Source organism: Phycodurus eques, chromosome 15, assembly GCF_024500275.1.
Source record: "Phycodurus eques isolate BA_2022a chromosome 15, UOR_Pequ_1.1, whole genome shotgun sequence".
Taxonomy (NCBI): Eukaryota; Metazoa; Chordata; class Actinopteri; order Syngnathiformes; family Syngnathidae; genus Phycodurus; species Phycodurus eques.
Window position 1 is genome coordinate 3,751,594 of NC_084539.1, and position 21,520 is coordinate 3,773,113.

The 21,520-nt window shown below is 40.4% G+C and overlaps 1 protein-coding gene across 3 annotated transcripts in view; it reads left to right on the forward strand.

Annotated features, from left to right (window-relative positions):
* Positions 1-21,520, forward strand: part of shroom3 (shroom family member 3) — a 95,353-nt gene that overhangs the window by 39,619 nt on the left and 34,214 nt on the right. The window contains exons 1-3 of one of the 3 annotated variants that reach the window (XM_061698167.1): positions 5,668-6,221; positions 11,319-11,444; positions 17,676-17,882. In XM_061698167.1, coding sequence (XP_061554151.1) covers positions 6,061-6,221; positions 11,319-11,444; positions 17,676-17,882 — 494 coding nt within the window. In that variant the 5' untranslated portion in view covers positions 5,668-6,060. Of the gene's footprint in view, positions 1-5,667; positions 6,222-11,318; positions 11,445-17,675; positions 17,883-21,520 lie in introns of those variants that run through there. The other 2 variants (XM_061698165.1, XM_061698166.1) reach the window with 2 other exon arrangements.

Consider the following 21,520-nt stretch of genomic DNA (forward strand, 5'->3'; position numbering starts at 1 on the left):
ATCAATTTGAACATTAAATATCTTGTCTTTGTAGTGTATTCAATTAAATATAGGTTGAACATGATTTGCAAATCATTGTATTCTGTTTTTATTTATGTTTAACACAACATCCCAAATTCATTGGAATTGGGGTTTATTATATGTATATAACATGTGGTGTAATATAGGAAAAAAATAATGCCTTTTTATTGTCACTATACACAAGTACAATGAGATTGAGATGAGATACGATGTATAAATGTACTTTATTATTGTACAATCAATACTATGGTATTGATAATGAACTTTTTTTTCTTCTCAAAATCATAACACAATAAATAATACACAGGTTCAAATATTCATGTTTTTTATTTGAAACAATATGAGAACAGGCCATCATTCATGTTAATGTTTATTTAAAGACATTTGCATTCGTGGTTGTGCTCAAGCGTGCCGGGGGAGAGTGGTGGTGCTGATTGAGCAAGCCGCCAGTCGCGCATCATTAGTGGATACTTGCCCATTCCCCGCCGAATGAAGGAGGACCGCTTTGTGTTTTGATGTTAATTCCATTTGTAAATGATCGAATTTATTGTCTAGTGAGCGAACATTGGAACGTAGGATTGGCGTTTGGAGGGGTTAGCTGTTGTTAGCTTAGCTTTTAGCCCACCGCGATAACTGTGCCTCTGCATGTGGCCAAACCGCCCTCGCTTGCTCCTCTGTCGGCTTGGGCTGCTATGCGAGTCCGCTGCTTCGTAGGCCGCCAGGTCTTCCCGCGATCTGCTCTCCAAAGAACACTGAGCGTTGCAGTTACAAACGCAAAGTCACTGGATGCTCGTAATTTCAGCAAGTGCAGGCAATCATAAGATAATTTACTACAGATATTGAATGTTTTTGGTATCGTAGGTGAAGAATTTTGGTCATAACATCCATGACCGTAAGGAGCCAATGCAAAAGGCTGGCAAGTGGCGACCAGTGCGCATCTTAATGATACAGTTCTTGTTATCAGTTCAGTTTTTTGTTATCAGGCCGATGAGTGTGACATCATTTTCCCCCAATATCAGGCTGATAGTTATTGGTTTGATAGTTGTCGTGCATCCCTAGTTAGTGATAGGCTTCGGTGCATTCTGATTCTGACCTACGTATACATTTGGGTTCTCAGAAACCCCTGTACTGGGAAAAAGTCTTTGGACACCACAGAGTTTGTGGCCATCGTGTTTTTCAAAGCAGTCAAATGGATATTGAAAACCATTACACAGATAATAATATATTATAAGAATATAAAGAGGTAGAGTTACCCCAAAAGTACCAGACAAATTCCCATGACAAAGGGGTGTTTTACGTGCCAAGGAGGAAGCCATTGCTGGTGATGATCTTCATGATAAAGGTCTGGATTTTCTACTCTCCAGATTAAAAAAGAGCAGAATATCTCTTTTCTTCTCCCACAATCCCCTTGGCTCTGAGTTGTTATCAGATAACATTGGGTGTGGATGAGGAGGATTCTCATGTCTGATTGGTTCACAAACAGGAAGTGGAGCCGAGCCCCACGAGATTGGGTGTTAATTGACGAAGGACATTGATAACAGGATTCCCCATTCCTTTCATATCCTCTCCTTCTCCCCTATATCTGTCCATCTCTCAACTTCCTTTCCTTCCATACTAGCCATCCTCTCAACTATTTTCTTGCCACTTCCTCTCTCCTTCTCCACATTTGACTTTTGTCTTCTCTTCTTCCGTTATCCTACTCATTTTTTCCTTTATTTTTGGTCTCCAGAATTTTTTTTAAGGCTATGTAGTGTGGATAAGCGGTACGGAATTGGATGGATGTTCACACTGGAGGATAATTCTGTTTTTTGTGCCCAATGTGACATGTATCCGATTCTTTCATGTCAATGTGAACATTCCGATTTTTTCATATCCGACCGAGTAGATGTGAATATAAATAAATGTACGTGAGTCCAGTATAGACGCTCACGGGGCACTCATCCGACCTGTACGTCATCAAAAGGCGTCAAACGTCACAATTGTTGGACAAAACAGACACACGACAAAAGCAAATGGCAGACAAAGGAGCATAAAACACTCAGTGGCGAAGATGCTTTTGAACTGATAAATATAAGAAAATATTGGCTCTGGTTGCACTAAATCTCTAAACTTACCACAAATGCGTCATGACGAGACCTATGCGAGGGGCCGTATTGACTTCCGTCAACACGGCGTCTCGTAGCTATGCGCACACGCAATGTGACGTCCTCAGCAGAAGCCCGTTCCGTCCTCAGCAGAAGCTGTATTTAGTTTTGTAATGTGAACGACTGCATAAAAAGATCTTCTTTTTTTTGTCAAATCCGACTGTGCATCATGCCCTGCAGTATGAACGTAGCCTTATTTTCTCCTTTCCTCCCAACATATCCATTTCTCATCTTCCCACCCTCCTCCGTCCTGTCCAGTGTTTATCTCAATTCCTCCCTTCTCTCCTTTTAATTCACTCTACATCTCATCTCTCTAGCCTCTCCTTTCCCCTCCTCCACCTTATCTCGCTTCATTTATTCCCAGTTGATATTTCGTTATACTGACTCATCACATTTTCAAAAAATGAGATCATCACACACTTGCTTTAAACACACACGAGATCACACAACACAAATAATTCCCTTTTATCAGGTGACTCTTGCCTCTGTATGTCACATTGACTATTAATTGTTCACGCATGTTTCTAACCATTCGTCATAAATGAGGTCAGGTTTTGTTGCATCAAAACAAAAATAAGAGTATTACTTTATTGTATAAAGTAATATAAAAATATGATTGTTGTGACAGGATACGACAAATTGAATACTCTACTTGGCTTTGGAATGCACATGCGCCTTTGTTAAAGAAATGTATGTCCCAGTAGTTTGTAAACTAATCTTTGAAAATGTCTGAGGAACATGTCCTGAAGGTGGTTCTATCAGAATCTTGAAGTGTTCCTAAAAATCCTTAAAGGGGTTTTTATATGTAAGTGATAAGCACACACACACACACACACACACACACACACAAACAAACATGCTTCTACACTTTCTCTCATGCACCCACACACACACCAGCTATTAACATAGTTTCATGCACATGTTTTGACAAACATCTATTTTGATTTCCGGGCAGATCGGATAGATTGCCGTTATTATGGTTTGCAGCGACAGTTTCCCACGGCACTTTTGTTGAAAAACACACTTTGTGTTTGGACTAAAGACTCCCCATTAAAACCGTAATTACACAATTTGTCTAGTCTGGAATATGTCACATTTTCTTTCCTTCTTTTATTTTTCCACTTCAAGGTAAAGTCATGTGAGTAGATGTAGTTGCAATAAAATCAGTGAAAATACCAATTTTGATATATACCTGGTTTATCTTATTTATGCATACTAGTTCAGATAAAAACAAAGTTGTACATGTACTGTTCGTGATAGTCATGGGTCTTACCGTTAATGCATCAGTAAGGCTCACCTAAGAGTAATGAAACACAATTTAGTTTTACGCAACTTTGGTGAGTACAATTAGACAGAATAAACATGCAATTGTCAACCATAAAAATCATCAGTATCTACAGAGCCCATTATTCATTTGTCATTGTCAAGATGGTGCTAGCACCTAGTAACAGAGCTAATTTGTGTCATATCCTTGTCTTTAAGTTTTGCAGTCACGTAAAACTTCTATAATATTCAGTAATGCATGTTATAATATATATTTTACTTTTATAGTGACATTCTCTTTTCTTCTGATGTAACTTTTAGGACGTATAAAAAGTGACTGACTACTGTCATTGCAGTCAATGCAGTTACCGTAAATTACCGCAACAGAGGCATAAGAGTAGAGCTGGGAATAATTCGTCTGTGCCTTTCAGACAAAACTTGCCGACGTGCATGTTAACACATTTACGCAGGTTGCTCCATTAACATAGTTAGATCCATAGCAACATCAGCATGATAGCGACAATTGCTTTCAACACTAAGGTGCATGGACAGTGTGTCACGGGTGTTAAACCTCCCACTCTGGTCATAGCTGGCAGTATTGTACATCCGTTACGCCTCTTATGACTGAAACGTACAAATTCATAGGTTGACATCACCCCCCAATACTGCATCAGTCCCTGGGTAAAAACTGTGAAATTCCTAGCTTAGGTGGCCATTGTGAAAGTGTTGTAAAAGAGGCAGCAATTGTCGCTACCACGCTGATGTCGCCACGCTAACAAGAACAAGAGCAACCTGCATGTCGGTGTGAATGCGCACTGTGATCTTGGCTCCATCGTCACACCTCTGATGAACCAATTTATCGGGAATGCAGTGAGAAAGTCGTTTGATACTGCATCAGAAGCCAGCAGATTCCGGAGTCGACTACAACGCCCCATTCCCCATTGATCCCTCACATGCACTACAGGGAGCCAGGAAGAAGGTGTGGAAATGTAGTGTAACATATCATGACAAGATGGCGAGTGTGAAATATATTCTAGGCTAGTTAAAAAAGGTTTGGAAATCATTTGCGCCACTGGTCACAAGGGCTTTCAAATAATGCCATGGTGACTAATGTAAAATATTACTATTTTTTTTAGTTACTATTAAGTGACTCTCACTGCAAATTTTAACAACTCTGTGTGTGTATGCGTCTGTGTGTGTGTGTGTGTGTGTGTGCGCGTGCTGAGAGAATGTGAATGCCACAGAAATCCATTTGGAAATTATATCACTATCCTTAATCATTCATGTGAAATTTACTTTTGTAGCAGATACGGAAGTTGATCATGGCCAATGAGACATGCGCACAGCTCCAACACACTTTCTAGCAGAGCATGTGATTTTTTATTTTTTATTCTCTATGAAATAAATCCAATGAAAGTAATCTAATCAGAATACTGTGCTTACTACTGAACGCATGTTTGGAGGTCCATCAATAAAAAAGGGGTGTGCCTGCCATTCCTTAGATCTGTGGAGCTAAACAGGCTGAGCATATAAAGTTGCTGTGGCTAAAAGGGTGTTTAATAATTTATTTTTATTATAATTTTGGGTAACCAGCCAAACAGTTTTGGAAAATCTTCAACAGTTTGTTTTAAGCACGAACCACATGCCCCACAGCTTCAAGGCTTCTTCAAAAAGATTATTCAGTCTCCAACATTCTTCCCATTCCACTTCTCCCTCAACGGAAAGCCTTTATTGTCATTGTATAAACGAAATTAGAGGTGTTTAAACGGATTAAGGTGATAAAAGAAGCATCTAAAATAACATGCAAAAACATTTGTGAATAGTGAATTATAATAACACAGAATAAAAATGGATTACTTATCTTTCCCCCTTCAAATGTTAATTTATTTAAGTCCTCACTCTTTATTCTCTCTTATTATTGCTTCTTTCATCTGTTTTTATATCCTGCTGTTTCTTATCTAGTGTGTCATGTAAAATTTTACCACTAAACACACCACTCTATCAGTCTTTTAGTTTTGTCACAATCTCTTTTCTCTAACAACTAACTAACTAACAACTCTTATCTCAGTCCATCCTCCTGCCCTTCCCTGCTACTCATTTTCTCTCTGTCTCCATCTTTTGCCTCTCTCTCTCACTCTCTCTCTCTCTCTCTCTCTCTGTCTCTCAGGACGACAACCATTGCTACCATCCAGCTGGACTGGATGTGTTTACTTCATGCTTTTAACATGCGGCAGCCTAATGACTCGTAATTGCTTCAATTGCGCAACAAGCTCAGGGTCAAGGGCCAGAGCAGTGCCACTCTCTCGAATCCACCAGTACCAGGATGGAACTAGAGGGGAAGAGACGCAGTGGTTGAGGCTCAATGTGCAAGGGTTTTCTATGTAATTTTGCTGAAAAGTATAGTACGATTCAATGTTAGTAGACGTCGATGACAGATGATAGACTGGATCTTAGGTTTGAAACATAAAATTTGATCGGATGAGGAAGACGGCTAAAGGTTAAAGGTGTCATAATAAGCAGAACAAAATTGCGCTGATCAAAAAAGTTCATTTCGAGGAGGACCAAGAGATTTTGAGTTTATGTAAGAGAGCCGTGAATATAAACTACAAAAAGTGGACTTTGGACCAAGGCCATGGAATTGTTGGAGGTATTCTATCGTAGGAAGCTCCGGAAGAAGCAGAAGAAAGCGGAGCTGGGCCGGTCCGAGGTGGCGCTGTGTCGGTCACCGTCGGAGGCCAGCGTCAACAACCTGGCGACTGGCTTCATTTCGAGAGTCCTCAGATTCACATCCAGGTATAATGGGTCACATTTATTTATTTTATAGCAAGCTAAGTAAAGGGGCTTTTTGCAACAACAAACTCATCTATTGGAAGACGATGTGTGTATCTCTCTGTGAATTATTTAGTACGATCCAATTAAAAGTGTCAGTGTACAATACATGTTTTAGTTATTCTGACTACTATGTCCCAATTTTCAGAACTGACTCCTGAACTTAAGGGAAAATACGTTAGTACTTTTGTAAGGGGCCATTGGTGCTGTAGTGGTTATACTCATTGGTTAGGTTCAACAATAAATTGAAGGGGCCTTTGCTGTTATAGTGGTTTACATACAGTAGCTAACTTTATGCAGCCGACTGCATAAAGTCCAACCAACTCCCCAATAGGAATTGCCCTGTGACCGGTGCAGGGTGTAGCCTCTCACCCTTAATCAGCTGGCATTCTCCCTGCTTCCTATCAATCCTGAACATGATAAATATTAATTCATTCTCAATACCGCTTATCATGTTTAGGGTCACAGGGTGCTGGAGCCTATTCCAGCTGACTTTGGGCGAAGGCAGACTACACCCTGAACTGGTCGCCAGTCAGTCGCAGGACACATATAGACAAGGACAACTAATCACACTCACTTTCACACCGTCACTGAGTGGGAACTGAACCCACACTGCCTGCACCGAAGTCAGGCGATTGCACCACTAGACCATCAGTGACTCACATCATAAACAGTACAGAAAATTAATTGACGGCTTTTTGTATATTGGTAGCACAAATGATAAAACACTGAGGTATTCCAGTCACGTCCTGTCATTACGTAGGTTCATGAGGTTCTGAGACATGCAGGATTTCACGTCTCTGTCTGCTACAAGTACTTATGCAGATACAATCTTTTCCTGTTTGTCTGCATGAATAAATAAGGAGTAGCCGAGCGTATCCAGATTGATGTGAAATGTGATGTCATAGGGATGGTTGTTCTTATATTGGAGTTGCTTAAAATTTTGTTGCCTTTGATGTAAACAAAATTCCATAATCAGTATAGAAAAAAAACACAGCTATAGATTTGGATGCTTTCTGTTTTAATATTGCAATTATTACTTTGTAGTTATGTAAAAGTTACTTTTTTAAAAAGGTTTGCGAAACCCCCATCAGAAATGTTCATTTATTTATTGTATGTATGTATTTATTTATTTAAACTTTTTTTTCCCAGGTAAGTTTCTCATTTGTAATGCTGGCCTGGCTGGATGTTGGGGTGATATGTAACATATAAATGAAAACAACAAATAGTAAAGTAAAAACTAATGTGAATGTGCGAGGCCATTGGGTAGATTTAGCTCCTCTTTCACTATCAACAGAATACTCACTGTTAAACATTTAGTACAACAAAGTGTGTGTGTGTTTGTGTGTGCACGCGTGCGTGTATGTGTGAGTGCGTGCGTGCATTTGTGTGAGCAAGATTAGCACGTACCCCAAAAGATGCATGTTTTACAGTTACTTATAATCATAAAATAGGGCTAAAGTATTTTCTCAAGTTAGGAGTTCATATTCATGTTTGGGCAGACAAATACTACAATGCAAGAAATAGTCCATAAATGTATAATAATTTATATGAACTGTGATGTGTATATATATTTGAAGATTGAGGTAAATTTGAATGACAGATTTTAAAAACACTTTTCGAGGTTTCAAATGTTCCTTTCATTTTTCTCATTTCCCTTTCATGCTTTGAGGATTTAGAGCAGCATCACTGTCTAACCAACAGGTTACATGTATGTGTGTATTATATATATATATATATATATATATATATATATATATATATCTTTGGGCGAGAGGTGGGGTACACCCTGAAATGGTCGCCAGCCAATCGCAAGGCACATATAAAAACCATTCGCGCACACATTCACACCGACGGGCAATTTAGAGTCTTCAATCAACCTACCATGGATGTTTTTGGGATGTGGGAGGAACCCAGAGTGCCCGGACAAAACCCACGCAGGTACAGAAAGAATATGCAAACTCCACACAGGCGAGGCTGGGATTTGAACCCCGGTCCTCAGAACTGTGAGGCAGATGTACTCACCAATTGTCCACCGTTACGCCTATATATATATATATATATATATATATATATATATATATATATATTTTATATAAATATATATATATATATATATATATATATATTTGATATATATATATATATATATATATATATATATATATATATATAAAACATAGACACACACAGCTCTTACGGGCCATCTGAGAAAGCCTCAGGCTAATCCCCCTAGTTTTGGTAATAATAGATTTAATTCTTTATGCACAGTAAAAGGATCAGCCAGATTGTTACTAATTCAAAGTTGAAATGTCCAAACACATAAATCAGTGATGGTCTCTGCCCATGGCATCACATGTAATGAGCGCTTGCAACAAATGCTTCAAAGACTATAGAGTTATTTTTCTTGAGGCATTCCAATTAATTTTACAATGTTGAGGATTCTGTGGTAAATTTGTCATCTCTCAACTGAAAGGCTGTATGTTCTATCCCAGTTCCTCAAGCCGTGTCTAAGTATCTTTCTATAAACCTCAGTTTCTCCTTATACTGTGTCAACAGTTGGAATTAATGTCCTAGTATTAATGTGAGAATATAGAAAATCAATTTATTGGTTTAGCCACAGTGGAGCTACCACAGCTGAGTTTTCAGTTAGAAGTTTAACTATTGTAGCATGTAAACAGCAGCAACGCAGACAGGACTGGTGAACATTCATCATTTGAACATTGATGGAAATTTCAATGACAAATTTTCCAGTTTTTAAAACACGTTTCCACGTTTCAAATGTTCCTTAAATTTTTCTCATTTCCCTTCCATGCTTTGGAGATTCCCTTCACTTAGAACAGATCAACAGGTTGCATCCTGTTTGTTTTTGCCCAGATATGTGTATATTGAATGGATTTTTGGTTTGGTTGTGTAATCCTTAGCTTTGTAAAAACAATATTTTGATTGAGATAATTTATGTAGCATTTTCTGGGCAAGAAAGAAAGGTAAAGACCGTCTAAAAGTTAGTCAAATCCCAGTGGAATGGCACCATTTAGCTGTGGATATTTGTTTTGTTACTGTGGGAGGACTCCACAAGATGAATACATTAAAATACTCAATATCCAAACTCTGAAAATGTTTTTTATTCTCATTCCTTACATAAACTTTGAATTGTTGGTTTCCTGCAGCATGAAATAGGCCTGACATTTGATCTCTACTGTAGATCTTTTGGTAAAATGCCCATCTGTCATAATAATTAATTTGTTTTTAGGGAACTACTTCACAAATGTTTTTGGGAAAGAAAATATCTACAAACGTACATTGTACAATCCCATTTCCAGCATCTTTATTCCACTGCATATATAAAACTGGATTATGTTGTTAGGCAGCAGAGATGCAGAAGTTCTGCTTTCAAACAAAACAAGCAGTTGAATGAGAGGGGCGGAAGGAATGTCTCTTCCTCCAAGGAAACACCTCTTCGTTTGACACAGTGCAGTTCTGGAAAACTGCAAACTATATCAATAGCAAACATTTTGTTAGAGTTCTCAGTAAGTACATTGTGAATTTATAATTCTGCTTACCGTATTTTCACGACCATAGGCCGCACCGTATTAAAAGGTGCAGTCTCAGTTACGGGTCTATTTCTGTGTTTAACACATACATAAGGTGCACCGTATAATTGGGCGCAGGCATGGTAAAACATACGCTATCTTAAAACATACGGTAGCATGCATGCACGCTAAAACAATGTTTTTAAAAAGGCAGCGGGAGCAAAACTGAGTTCGGTTGTACTTTATTGAAGTATTTAACAAGGTACTCATGATATTTTTTGATCAATCCTCATCCACAAATCCATCAAAGTCCTCATCTTCTGTATCCAAAATGAACAGTTGGACAAGTTCTCCATCAAACACGCCAGATTCCCTCTCGTCATTGTCAGAGTTAGTCTCGTTGCCGGGGGGCTGTTCAGCAATGATGCCGGCTTTCGCAAAAGCTCAGACAACAGTCAAACAGATACGTTAGCCCAAGCATCCACAATCCATTCACAAATGGTGGCGTAACTCGCCCGGCGTTGCCTCCGAGTCTTAGTAAAGCTGTGTTCACCATCTGTCTTCCATCGCTCCCACGCCAGCTTTTCCTTGTAATCCGCTGGAAGTTGCTGCGCCACGGTAGTCCTTGCCCAGATGGATAAATGGCACCGTTTCATAAAACGAAAGCACCAAGATGGATCTCCTTGAAAATGTTCGATTTTCATTTCTTCTGCAAGCGTTATTGCCCTCAGTCGAATGGTGACTGTAGAGACGCTACTCCCGGCTGCTGTTTACTCATTAATCCATTGCTTGAGTTGGTCTTCCAACTCGGGCCACCTCGCCTTGTTTCCGCGGAAACTCAGCTTCTTCTTCTTGACTTGGCGAAGCTCGTTTTCCTGCTTCCTCCACTTGCGAACCATGGATTCGTTGATCTTGAATTCTCTCGTGGCTGCTCGATTCCCATGTTCCTCTGCCTAACTGACAGCTTGCAGTTTAAACTGTGCTTCGTAAGCGTTTCTCTTCATAGGTGCCATTTTCGGGGGTCCTTAGCCAAACCGATGTTGTTTTGCACACAATGCACACCCCGGCGCTATATACCTACTGGGTGCGTGGCTTTAGTGTACTCTGTCACGCGCAACCTTCCCCCTTTACGTCCGAATGCTGTCTTCACCCACGTCTGCTTTTCCTCTTTATAAGCAGCGTGTCGGCAGGAAATGCTCCCGTCAGTCAAGCGGTAAAAAAAAAAAAAAAAAAAAGAAAAAAGTCAAGCTGAGCGCTCATCACACAACAACATTTATAGATGTTGGAACTCGGTGCACACATAAGGCGCGCTTGCATTATAAGGCTCCCTGTCCATTTTGGAGAAAATGTAAGACTTTTAAGTGCGCCTTATGGCTGTGAAAATACGGTCGCTTTCTGCAGGTGTACCTAATGAAATGTCCTGTAAATGTAGGTAATCATTCTTCACTTTAATTTAATGTCCAAAAATGAAACTCAGCCAATAGTTTCACGCTGCAAAACCAATTTCTTCTGTGTATGAACTCCACAGACGCAGTGAGACGGCATCTCGTCCTCACTCGTGGCATTCAACAAAACTGAGTGAAGGTCAGCAGGAGTCAGACCAGGAAGGGATGGTCACCATGAGCAGTGGCTGGCACAACAATTACCATGCAAGGTCAGTGTGTTATCAACAGCTATTTTTATTCTTTGGTTAACTACCTCAAAATTATATAGAAAACAAAACAAACACAACTGCCTTTGTAAAATACTGTAGCATATAAACCTTTGTCTGAATCAATTTCACGTGTTGGGTGAACATTTAAAAATGCGTGGAACATCGGCAGGCGGCTCGGTGGAGGACTGTTTAGCACATTCGCCTAACGGTTCTGTGGACTCGGATTCAAATCCGGCCTCCCCTGTGTGGAGTTTGCATGTTCTCCCCGTCCCTGCGTGAGTTTTCTCCGGGTTCTCCGATTTCTCCCACATCCCCAAAACTTGCACGGTAGGTTAATTGAAGACTCTAAAGTGCACGTAGGTATGAATGTGAGTGCGAATGGTTTGTTGTTTCTATACGTCCTGCAATTGGCTGGCGACCAGTTTAGGGTGTACCGCACCCCTCACCCAGAGTCAGCTGGGATAGGCGTCAGCATGCCCGCAACCCTAGTGAGGAAAAGGAGTACGGAAAATGTATGGATGGATGGAACATCGGCCATGTGTACTCTCGTGGTTCACATACAATTTTGTATTTTTTATTTTTTTTTGCTGTCAAAACATGAAATTCAAAATGCAATCATGCAAAATGTTTATAACGATTATATGTCAATTAATACATCTATTCATTTGCTACAGATAGCTATCACTGAATGTAATGTTTTGAGCAGATCATTTGAAAATGGAAATGGAAAAAAAAATATTGCAATTCAATTATGAATTTTGTTGATTTAAATGTTAAATGTAGGGTAAATATTTGTCCATGGATGTCGAAGTTATGCCTCATGAGTATGTTTGCTTCAAAACAGGAAAACATTAAGATATATTGACACAACATGCAGTGAAAGCTGTAAAACCATCAATCTTAAATAAATGTTTCTGATCCTAAATATATCAAATGGCAGTCGTTTTTGGTGTGTTGTTTGTTATATGAAACTTTTTTTTTTTATTTCTCCTTGTCATCGAATGACAATTCTGTTTAATATTATACAAGTCTCCCTAATCCCATGTTAAACAGAGTGGACATGGAACATGTGAATCACCTGTTGTGTTGTGTTTTAAATGCAGAATTATTTTCATTGAGAGTCACAGAACACGCTTTCCTCCTTTCTAATTAAGTTTGTTTTTGGTCATTTATCTGTGTTACTTTGTGGGCTTGTGGTGCCTGATAAAAGCAAGAGGAAAGACCTGTGTTCTGGGCCGGTCTGAAGTGTTTTGCAATTGTAACCTATGATGACAGTACCCTTCTACACTATGTGCCTGGTTTACTCAAATCCATAATAGCATGCGCTAAATTGCATGTTCACTCACTGTAACAGATAGTGCACAACTTGTGTAAAAAAAGTGATGGAGACTGCCCTATTTAAGGCCTACCGCACACCGAGTGTTGTGTCTAAACCCGACTGAACTTTGGCGCAGTGTTCAGCAGCTAATTTAATGAGTGGAACCTATCCCAGCTAACTCCGGGCGTACACCTTGAACCAGCCAATCGCAGGGAACATAGAAACAAACAACCATTCACACTCACATTCATACCTACGGGCAATTTAGAGTCTTCAATTAACCTACCACGCATGTTTTGGGGATGTGGGAGAGGAAACCGGAGTGCCCGGAGAAAACCCACGCAGGCACGGGGAGAACATGCAAACTCCACACAGGCGGGGCTGGGGATTGAACCCTGGTCCTCAGAGCTGTGAGGCAGACGTTCTAACCAGTCGTCCACCGTGCCGCCCATACTATAACTGCTTACAGAAAATAAATTAAGCAAGCAACTGCATGAAAGTCATGTTTTGTTGGATTTAACTCATCCTGGGTGCGTGGCAATTGGATGTATGTACCCATCGTGTGTAACATTGCATTTAAAACTTGGGAGAGCACACCCGAAAAACTGCTCTGGGAGAGTCCAGCACCAATTGTCACCGCATGTTGAAATGACCAAGATGCATAGAAATGCAGAGCTGAAAGGAGTTTTGACATACTCTAGGTGATATGGCATAACTCCTGACTGTAAGTGGTCCCATATCATCCCTGAGATCATGTCAAATTGATTTTTATTGCAAACAACCATTCGCACTCACATTCACACCTACGGGCAATTTAGAGTCTTCAATTAACCTACCATGCATGTTTTTGGGATGTGGGAGGAAACCGGAGTACCTGGAGAAAACCCATGCAGGCACGAGAAGAACATGCAAACTCCACCAGGCGAGGCCAGATTTGAACCCGGGTCCTCAGAACCGTGACACAGATGTGCTAACCAGTCACCCACCGTGCTACGGGATGAATAATTATCCATCGGAATTCATCTCAGGTTTTAGAAATAAAATTGCTCGAACTAAACGGATCTATTTGGATATACTACTCCCAGAACTTGCAAAATGAACTGCGCGGCAATTTTGCTGATTTGGTAGACCCCATCCTTGGTGTAACCGGTTAATAGGTCAGCTTTAATATGAGCAGTCAAGTTTGCGCGCATTTCTGCATGTGCAAACCTTTAGTAAAGCAGGCCCTTTGTGTGGTGTTGTGTATTACTGTACATTTCTGTTATGTAAAGAGGAGCTGTTGGTCTGGAGATTTATATCATCAGACGAAGTGACGTCAGTGTTTTTGTTAAACAGCAGTAAATGGAAGAGAAAGCCTCTGACATGACTCTGTTTGTTAGGCGGGGCCATTGACGCTAGTACCCAAAGAGAGGGGGAATTCTTCATGTTCCCTCCCCACGTCACCTCCAGGTCTCCCATGGCAACATCTCACCCCTTACAGCAGATACATGCACTCTACTGACTCTACTGTTGTACTGTTACATTAATATCAATCTGAGCCATTTGGGATATGATGTTGTTTTGGCTTGTAATGCCTTTAGACCTAAGAAATTGTGGATAGAGGCAGAGGGGCTGATTGAAGTTCGTGAAACAGGGTTAGTTACTGACACGGAAAGAAGAACGACAGACAAAGACTGCCCTCTCTTCAAAAGCAGTAATTACATTGTGTTCGGTTGGAAGAGTTGGTGAATCAAAGTGTGACGTACACACACACACACGCACACAGCGCACAGCACCCAAAACCAAATTTTCAGAGTATGTCTCAAGCATTTATTGTTGCAAGGTTACAAACATCAATAAAATGCTTGAATTTTACTGTTGCGTTTTCATTGTTTAAGAATTGCTCGACTTTGAGGGGAAATGCTTTTAAGTGCAAAATGATTTAATGATAAAGAGCCGTCTTAGTGAATTGAATGACATGGAGGGGGAGTTTACAGTTTTAAAACCGCAAGCAAGATTTGCATGAAATGTTACTAATTCAAAGTCGCTCCGGAATCCTTTCATTGCCTGAGGTCGAGGAATGGGCATCTTTTTTATTTTCCAGATGTGGGTATTTTCAGTTTCAGTTTCAGCAAAGATCTTGAAGCCCAAGCTAATAGGTCAGCGCAAGACAGTGACCTCGTCCGTCATGCCTTCTGTCCCTGAATGGTTGTTCTTCCTTTGTTTTCTTAAAAATCTAATTAGAAAATTGGAAAAAAAAAAATCTAATTAGAGATACACGATGGGGCTAGAGAGGGATGATTTATTCATCGATCATTTTATGAAGGTACTACTTTCAGTTATTTTTAACAAATATGACAAAAAGTGCTTTAAAAATGCAAATCTCCCCCTTTTATGTGAGGATTTTAAATGTTGATTTGAATCATTCTTTTACCCGGGTAGAATGATTATACAACCCCAATTCCAATGAAGCTGGGATGTTGTGTTAAACATAAATAAAAACAGAATACAATGATTTGCAAATCATGTTCAACCTATATTTAATTGAATACACTACAAAGACTACAAAAATATTTAATGTTCAAACTGATAAACTTTATTGTTTTAAGCAAATTATCATTAATTTAGAATTTTATGGCTGCAACATATTCTAAAAAAGATGGGACAGGTGGCAAAAAAGACTGAGAAAGTTGAGGAATGCTCATAAAACACCTGTTTGGAACATCCCACAGGTGAACAGGCTAATTGGGAACAGGTGGGTGCCATGATTTGGAATAAAAGGAGCTTCCCTGAATTGCTCAGTCATTCACAAGCAAAGATGGGGCGAGGTTCACATCTTTGTGAACAAGTCCGTGAGAAAATAGACGAACAGTTTAAGGACAATGTTCCTCAACGTACAATTGCAAGGAATTTAGGGATTTCATCATCTATGGTCCATAATATCATCAAAAGGTTCAGAGAAATCACTGTATGTAAGCGGCAAGGCCGAAAACCAACATTTAATGCCCGTGACCTGTGATCCCTCAGGCGGCACTGCATCAAAAACCGACATCAATGTGTAAAGGATATCACTACATGGGTTTAGGAACATTTCAGAAAACCAATGTCAGTAAATACAGTTTGTCGCTACATCCATAAGTGCAACTTGAAACTCTACTATGCAGAGCAAAAGCCATTTATCAACAACACCCAGAAACGCCGCCGGCATCTCTGGCCCCGAGCTCATCTAAGATGGACTGATGCAAAGTGGAAAAGTCTTCTGTGGTCCGACAAGTCCACATTTCCAATTGTTTTTGGAAATTGTGAACGTCGTTGGGGCAAAGAGGAAAAGAACCATCCGGACTGTTATGGACGCAAAAATTCAAAAGCCAGCATCCGTGATGGTATGGGGCTGTGTTAGTGCCAATGGCATGGGTAACTTACACATCTGTGAAGGCACCATTAATGCTGAAAGGTACATACAGGTTTTGGAGAAACATATGCTGCCATCCAAGCAACGTCTTTTTCATGGACACCCCTGCTTATTTCAGGAAGACAATGCCAAACCACATTCTGCACGTGTTACAACAGTGTGGCTTCGTAGTAAAAGAGTGCGGTACTAGACTGGCCTGCCTGCAGTCCAGACCTGTCTCCCATTGAAAATATGTGGCACGTTATCAAGCGTAAAATACGACAACTGAGACCCCGGACTGTTGAACAGTTGAAGCTGTACATCAAGCAAGAATGGGAAAGAATTTCACCTACAAAGCTTCAACAATTAGTGTCCTCAGTTCCCAAACGTTTATTGACTGTTGTTAAAAGAAAAAGTCATGTAACACAGTGGTAAACATGACCCTGTGCCAGCTTTTTTGGAACCTGTTGCAGCCGTAAAATTCTAAGTTAATGATTATTTGCTAAAAATAATAAAGTTAATCGGTTTGAACATTAAATATCTTGTCTTTGTAGTGTATTCAATTAAATATAGGTTGAACATGCTTTGCAAATCATTGTATTCTGTTTTTATTTGTTTAACAACGTCCCAACTTCATTGGAATTGGGGTTGTACAACGGACATCTTCGATGAGTTTTAAGAAAAAGAATTGTGTGCAGAAATTGTCGACACAGGGTAAAAAGTATACATTCAGGCTCAAATATATACATACAGTATATACATCTGCTCCCACTTATATTTGGTTAAATTTCTCTGATCAAATTTTACCTTAGCCAGATGCTTTTTGTAGTCCTCAACAAAATTCTGATTGATTCTAGTTGGATATTTGACCACTCATTTTGGTAGAATAGGTAGATTCTTAGCATATAGGCTTTTAAAAATAGTCCACATATGCTCAATAGGGTTGAGGTTGGTAATTTTTTTGACTGTCCATTTTCATGTACAGTTCAACTGACCTATAATGAATCTACGTTTACAACGTTTATGTTTAAATTCCCCAGACTATGATGTAAATAACTACACAAGCATTAACAAGCAAAAAATTAAACATAAATTATACAAATATTAAAACATAACATTTAGTTGGTTTGGGCTGACTTGTTCCCAAATTGATTTGAATGAGAGTAACCTCTGCAGGACTCTATTTGCCTAATGTACCATATTTAGACCATATTTAATGGTTTATGCCTGTGATTCTCAAAGTGTTGTACAAGTACCACCAGTGGTATGTATTATTTAGACGCTTTTTGGATAAGAGAAAGTCCAAAATAAATTTAAGGTTGGGAACTCAATTATTGTGTTTAAAACTAATTGAAGTTGTACGTTATGTGTAGATATAGAAAAACTACATTACGCACTAGTCACTAGTATTAAGGATTTAGGAATAAACATTAATCAAGTTAATACTGTTTTGTACATGCAGGAAAGGATACTACCTGCTACTGCAAGATGATAATCATATATTTGTAGTCTTAAAATGTGCATCCGTCTGTGTGTTGAGCAGTGCCTCCACCGCTGACCTCTCAGGTGGGTTTGAGTCGGATGGCGGCTACCTGAGGAAGAGTCCTGACCAGTACAGCTCAAGAGGCAGCATGGAGAGCCTGGATCCTCCTCAGTCTGCACACCTCCAGCACCATCACACACTGGGCCATCACACCCACAGTGCGCCTCACCATGCCTACTCCTCCTGCCAACAGCTTTCCTCTTCCAGGTTCATATTAACAATAACCATTTTTAATGACGTGAAGCCCAGACATGTAAGACTCTACATTTTACTGAAGCTTAGCTAAAGACTGGAAACTGAAGGAGGGAGTCCTCAATCCTCAGTCAGCGGTGCTGCCTTTAATGACTGTACAGTAACTTGGCAAATGATTGCGTGAAGAGAGTCAGCCAACAATGAGTGTAGAAAGTTTCTATATTTAAATCACAAATATTAATTCACAAAGATAACGAAATCCCTGACAATTTCTTGGTGAGAAGATCACACTATCAAGACAAAGGTTATTTGGCCACTTGCTTACTGCATCAACAATAAGTGAATTGGATGAAAATATAGTTGGACCACCTTATTCAAAATCTTCCACTCATCTGGGAAGAGATAAATATTGTTATTGCTTTCAGGGGTTACTCCCTTCAGTCTCCTCTTTCACAGGTAAAATGCATGCTGTATACAACCCCAATTCCAATGACGTTGGGACGTTGTGTTAAACATAAATAAAAACAGAATACAATGATTTTTAAATTATGTTCAACCTATATTTAATTGAATGTACTACAAAGACAAGATATTTAATGTTCAAACTGATAAACCTTATTGTTTTTAGCAAATAATCCTTAACTTAGAATTGTATGGCTGCAACATGTTCCAAAAAAGCTAGGACAGGGTCATGTTTAACACTGTGTTACATCACCTTTTCTTTTAACAACATTCAATAAACGTTTGGGAACTGAGGACACTAATTGTTGAAGCTTTGTAGGTGGAATTATTTCCTATTCTTGCTTGATGTACTCCGTTGTCGTATTTTACGCTTCATAATGCGCCACACATTTTCAATGGGAGACAGGTCTGGACTGCAGGCAGGCCAGTCTAGTACCCACACTCTTTTACTATGAAGCAATGCTGTTGTAACACGTGCAGAATGTGGTTTGGCATTGTCTTGCTGAAATAACCAGGGGCGTCCATGAAAAAGACTTTGCTTGGATGGCAGCATATGCTTCTCCAAAACCTGTTTGTACCTTTCAGCATTAATGGTGCCTTCACAGATGTGTAAGTTACCCATGCCATTGGCACTAACACAGCCCCATACCATCACAGATGCTGGCTTTTGAGCTTTGCGTCCATAACAGTCCGGATGGTTCTTTTCCTCTTTGGCCCTGAGGACACGACATCCACAATTTCCAAAAACAATTAGAAATCGTCGGACCACAGAACACTATTCCACTTGGCATCAGTCCATCTTAGATGAGCTCGGGCCCAGCGAAGCCAGCGGCGTTTCTGGGTGTTGTTGATAAATGGCTTTTTGTTTTGCATAGTAGAGTTTTAAGTTGCACTTATGGATGTAGCGACAAACTGTATTTACTGACATTGGTTTTCTGAAATGTTCCTAAACCCATGTTGTGATATTCTTTACAGATTGATGTCGGTTTTTGATGCAGTGCCGCCTGAGGGATCAAAGGTCACGGGCATTAAATGTTGGTTTTCGGCCTTGCCGCTTACATACAGTGATTTATCTGAACCTTTTGATGATATTATGGACCATAGATGATGAAATCCCTAAATTCCTTACAATTGTACGTTGAGGAACATTGTCCTTAAACTGTTCACCTATTTTTTCACGGACTTGTTCACAAAGAGGTGAACCTCGCCCCATCTTTGCTTGTGAACGACTGAGCCATTCAGGGAAACTGCTTTTATACCCAATCATGGCACCCACCTCTTCCCAATTAGCCTGTTCACTTGTGGGATGTTCCAAACAGGTGTTTGATGAGCATTCCTCAACTTTTTCAGTCTTTTTTGCCACCTGTCCCAGCTTTTTTGGAATGTTTTGCAGCCATAAAATTCTAAGTTAATGATTATTTGCTAAAAACAATCAAATTTATCAGTTTGAACATTAAATATCTTGTCTTTGTAGAGCTGGTTAGAGCGTCAGCTTCACAGTTCTGAGGACCCGGGTTCAATCCCCGGCCCCGCCTGTGTTGAGTTTGCATGTTCTCCCCGTGCCTGCGTGGGTTTTCTCCGGGCACTCCGGTTTCCTCCCACATCCCAAAAACATGCATTAATTGGAGACTCTAAATTGCCCGTAGGTGTGAATGTGAGTGTGAATGGTTGTTTGTTTGTGTGTGCCCTGCGATTGGCTGGCAACCAGTTTAGGGTGTACCCTGCCTCCTGCCCGATGATAGCTGGGATAGGCTCCAGCACGCCCGCGACCCTAGTGAGGAGAAGCGGCTCAGAAAATGGATGGATGGATGGATGCTAAAAACAATAAAATTTATCAGTTTGAACATTAAATATTTTGTCTTTGTAGAGCTGGTTAGAGCGTCTGCCTCACAGTTCTGAGGTCCGGGGTTCGATCCCCGGCCCCGCCTGTGTGGAGTTTGCATGTTCTCCCCGTGTCTGTGTGGGTTTTCCCCGGGTACTCCGGTTTCTTCCCACATCCCAAAAACATGCATGGTAGGTTAATTGAAGACTCTGAATTGCCCGTAGGTGTGAATGTGAGTGCGAATGGTTGTTTGTTTGTTTATATGTGCTCTGCGATTTGTTGGCGACCAGTTCAGGCTGTACCCCACCTCCTGCCCGAAGATAGCTGGGAAAGGCTCCAGCACTCCCACGACCCTAGTGTGGATAAGCGGCTCAGAAAATGGATGGATGGATGGATGGACAACGTCCCAACTTCATTGGAATTGTGGTTGTAAGGTTTAAATCTGTAGATTGACTTGGCTACTGCGGCGGCACGGTGGACGACTGGTTAGAGTGTCTGCCTCACAGTTCTGAGGACCAGGGTTCAATCCCCGGCCCCGCCTGTGTGGAGTTTGCATGTTCTCCCCGTGCCTGCGTGGGTTTTCTCCGGGGACTCCGGTTTCCTCCCACATCCCGAAAACATGCATGGTAGGTTAATTGACAACTCTAAATTGCCCGTAGGTGTGAATGTGAGTGCGAATGGTTGTTTGTTTCTATGTGCCCTGCGATTGGCTGGCAACCAGTTCAGGGTGTACCCCGCCTCCAGCCCGATGATAGCTGGGATAGGCTCCAGCACGCCCGCGGCCCTAGTGAGGAGAAGCGGCTCAGAGAATGGATGGATGGATGGATGGACTTGGCTACTTTAAAACCTTCCATGTCCTTCCCCTAATTAACTTATTTATTATTTTGGGTTATTATTTTGCTGCATGATGAAGGCTTTCCCAATCAGTTTGGTTGCACCAAATTGGCATACAAAATGTTTTGTAGCCTTAATTCAAAATGAATTTTTTGCCGCTGCCATCATATGTAACATCAACGAAAATGTGTGGGTGCATCCCAGAAAAAGCCATGCAAGCCCACAACTGAGTCATTTGCATCTTTATTTTCGTTCATGCAACCTTTTGCAATATATTGTGAAATCTTCACTTCACAGATTGTTGCTGACGTCGCTCGTACAGTAGTTGTTTTGGTATTTTCTTTTATATCTCCTACAATCTTTCTGTCAGGATTAAGTACCCCAGGGGCGTGTCGAAGAGGGATGGAGAAGACCACACCCATCAGCTTGAATCTTGTCTACAAATTTGATAAAATGGGTTTAAAATCATATATTAATATAAAATAACCTCAACTTCGTACGCTCTTTACTCAGAGGTCAAGCATATCGGACTTAC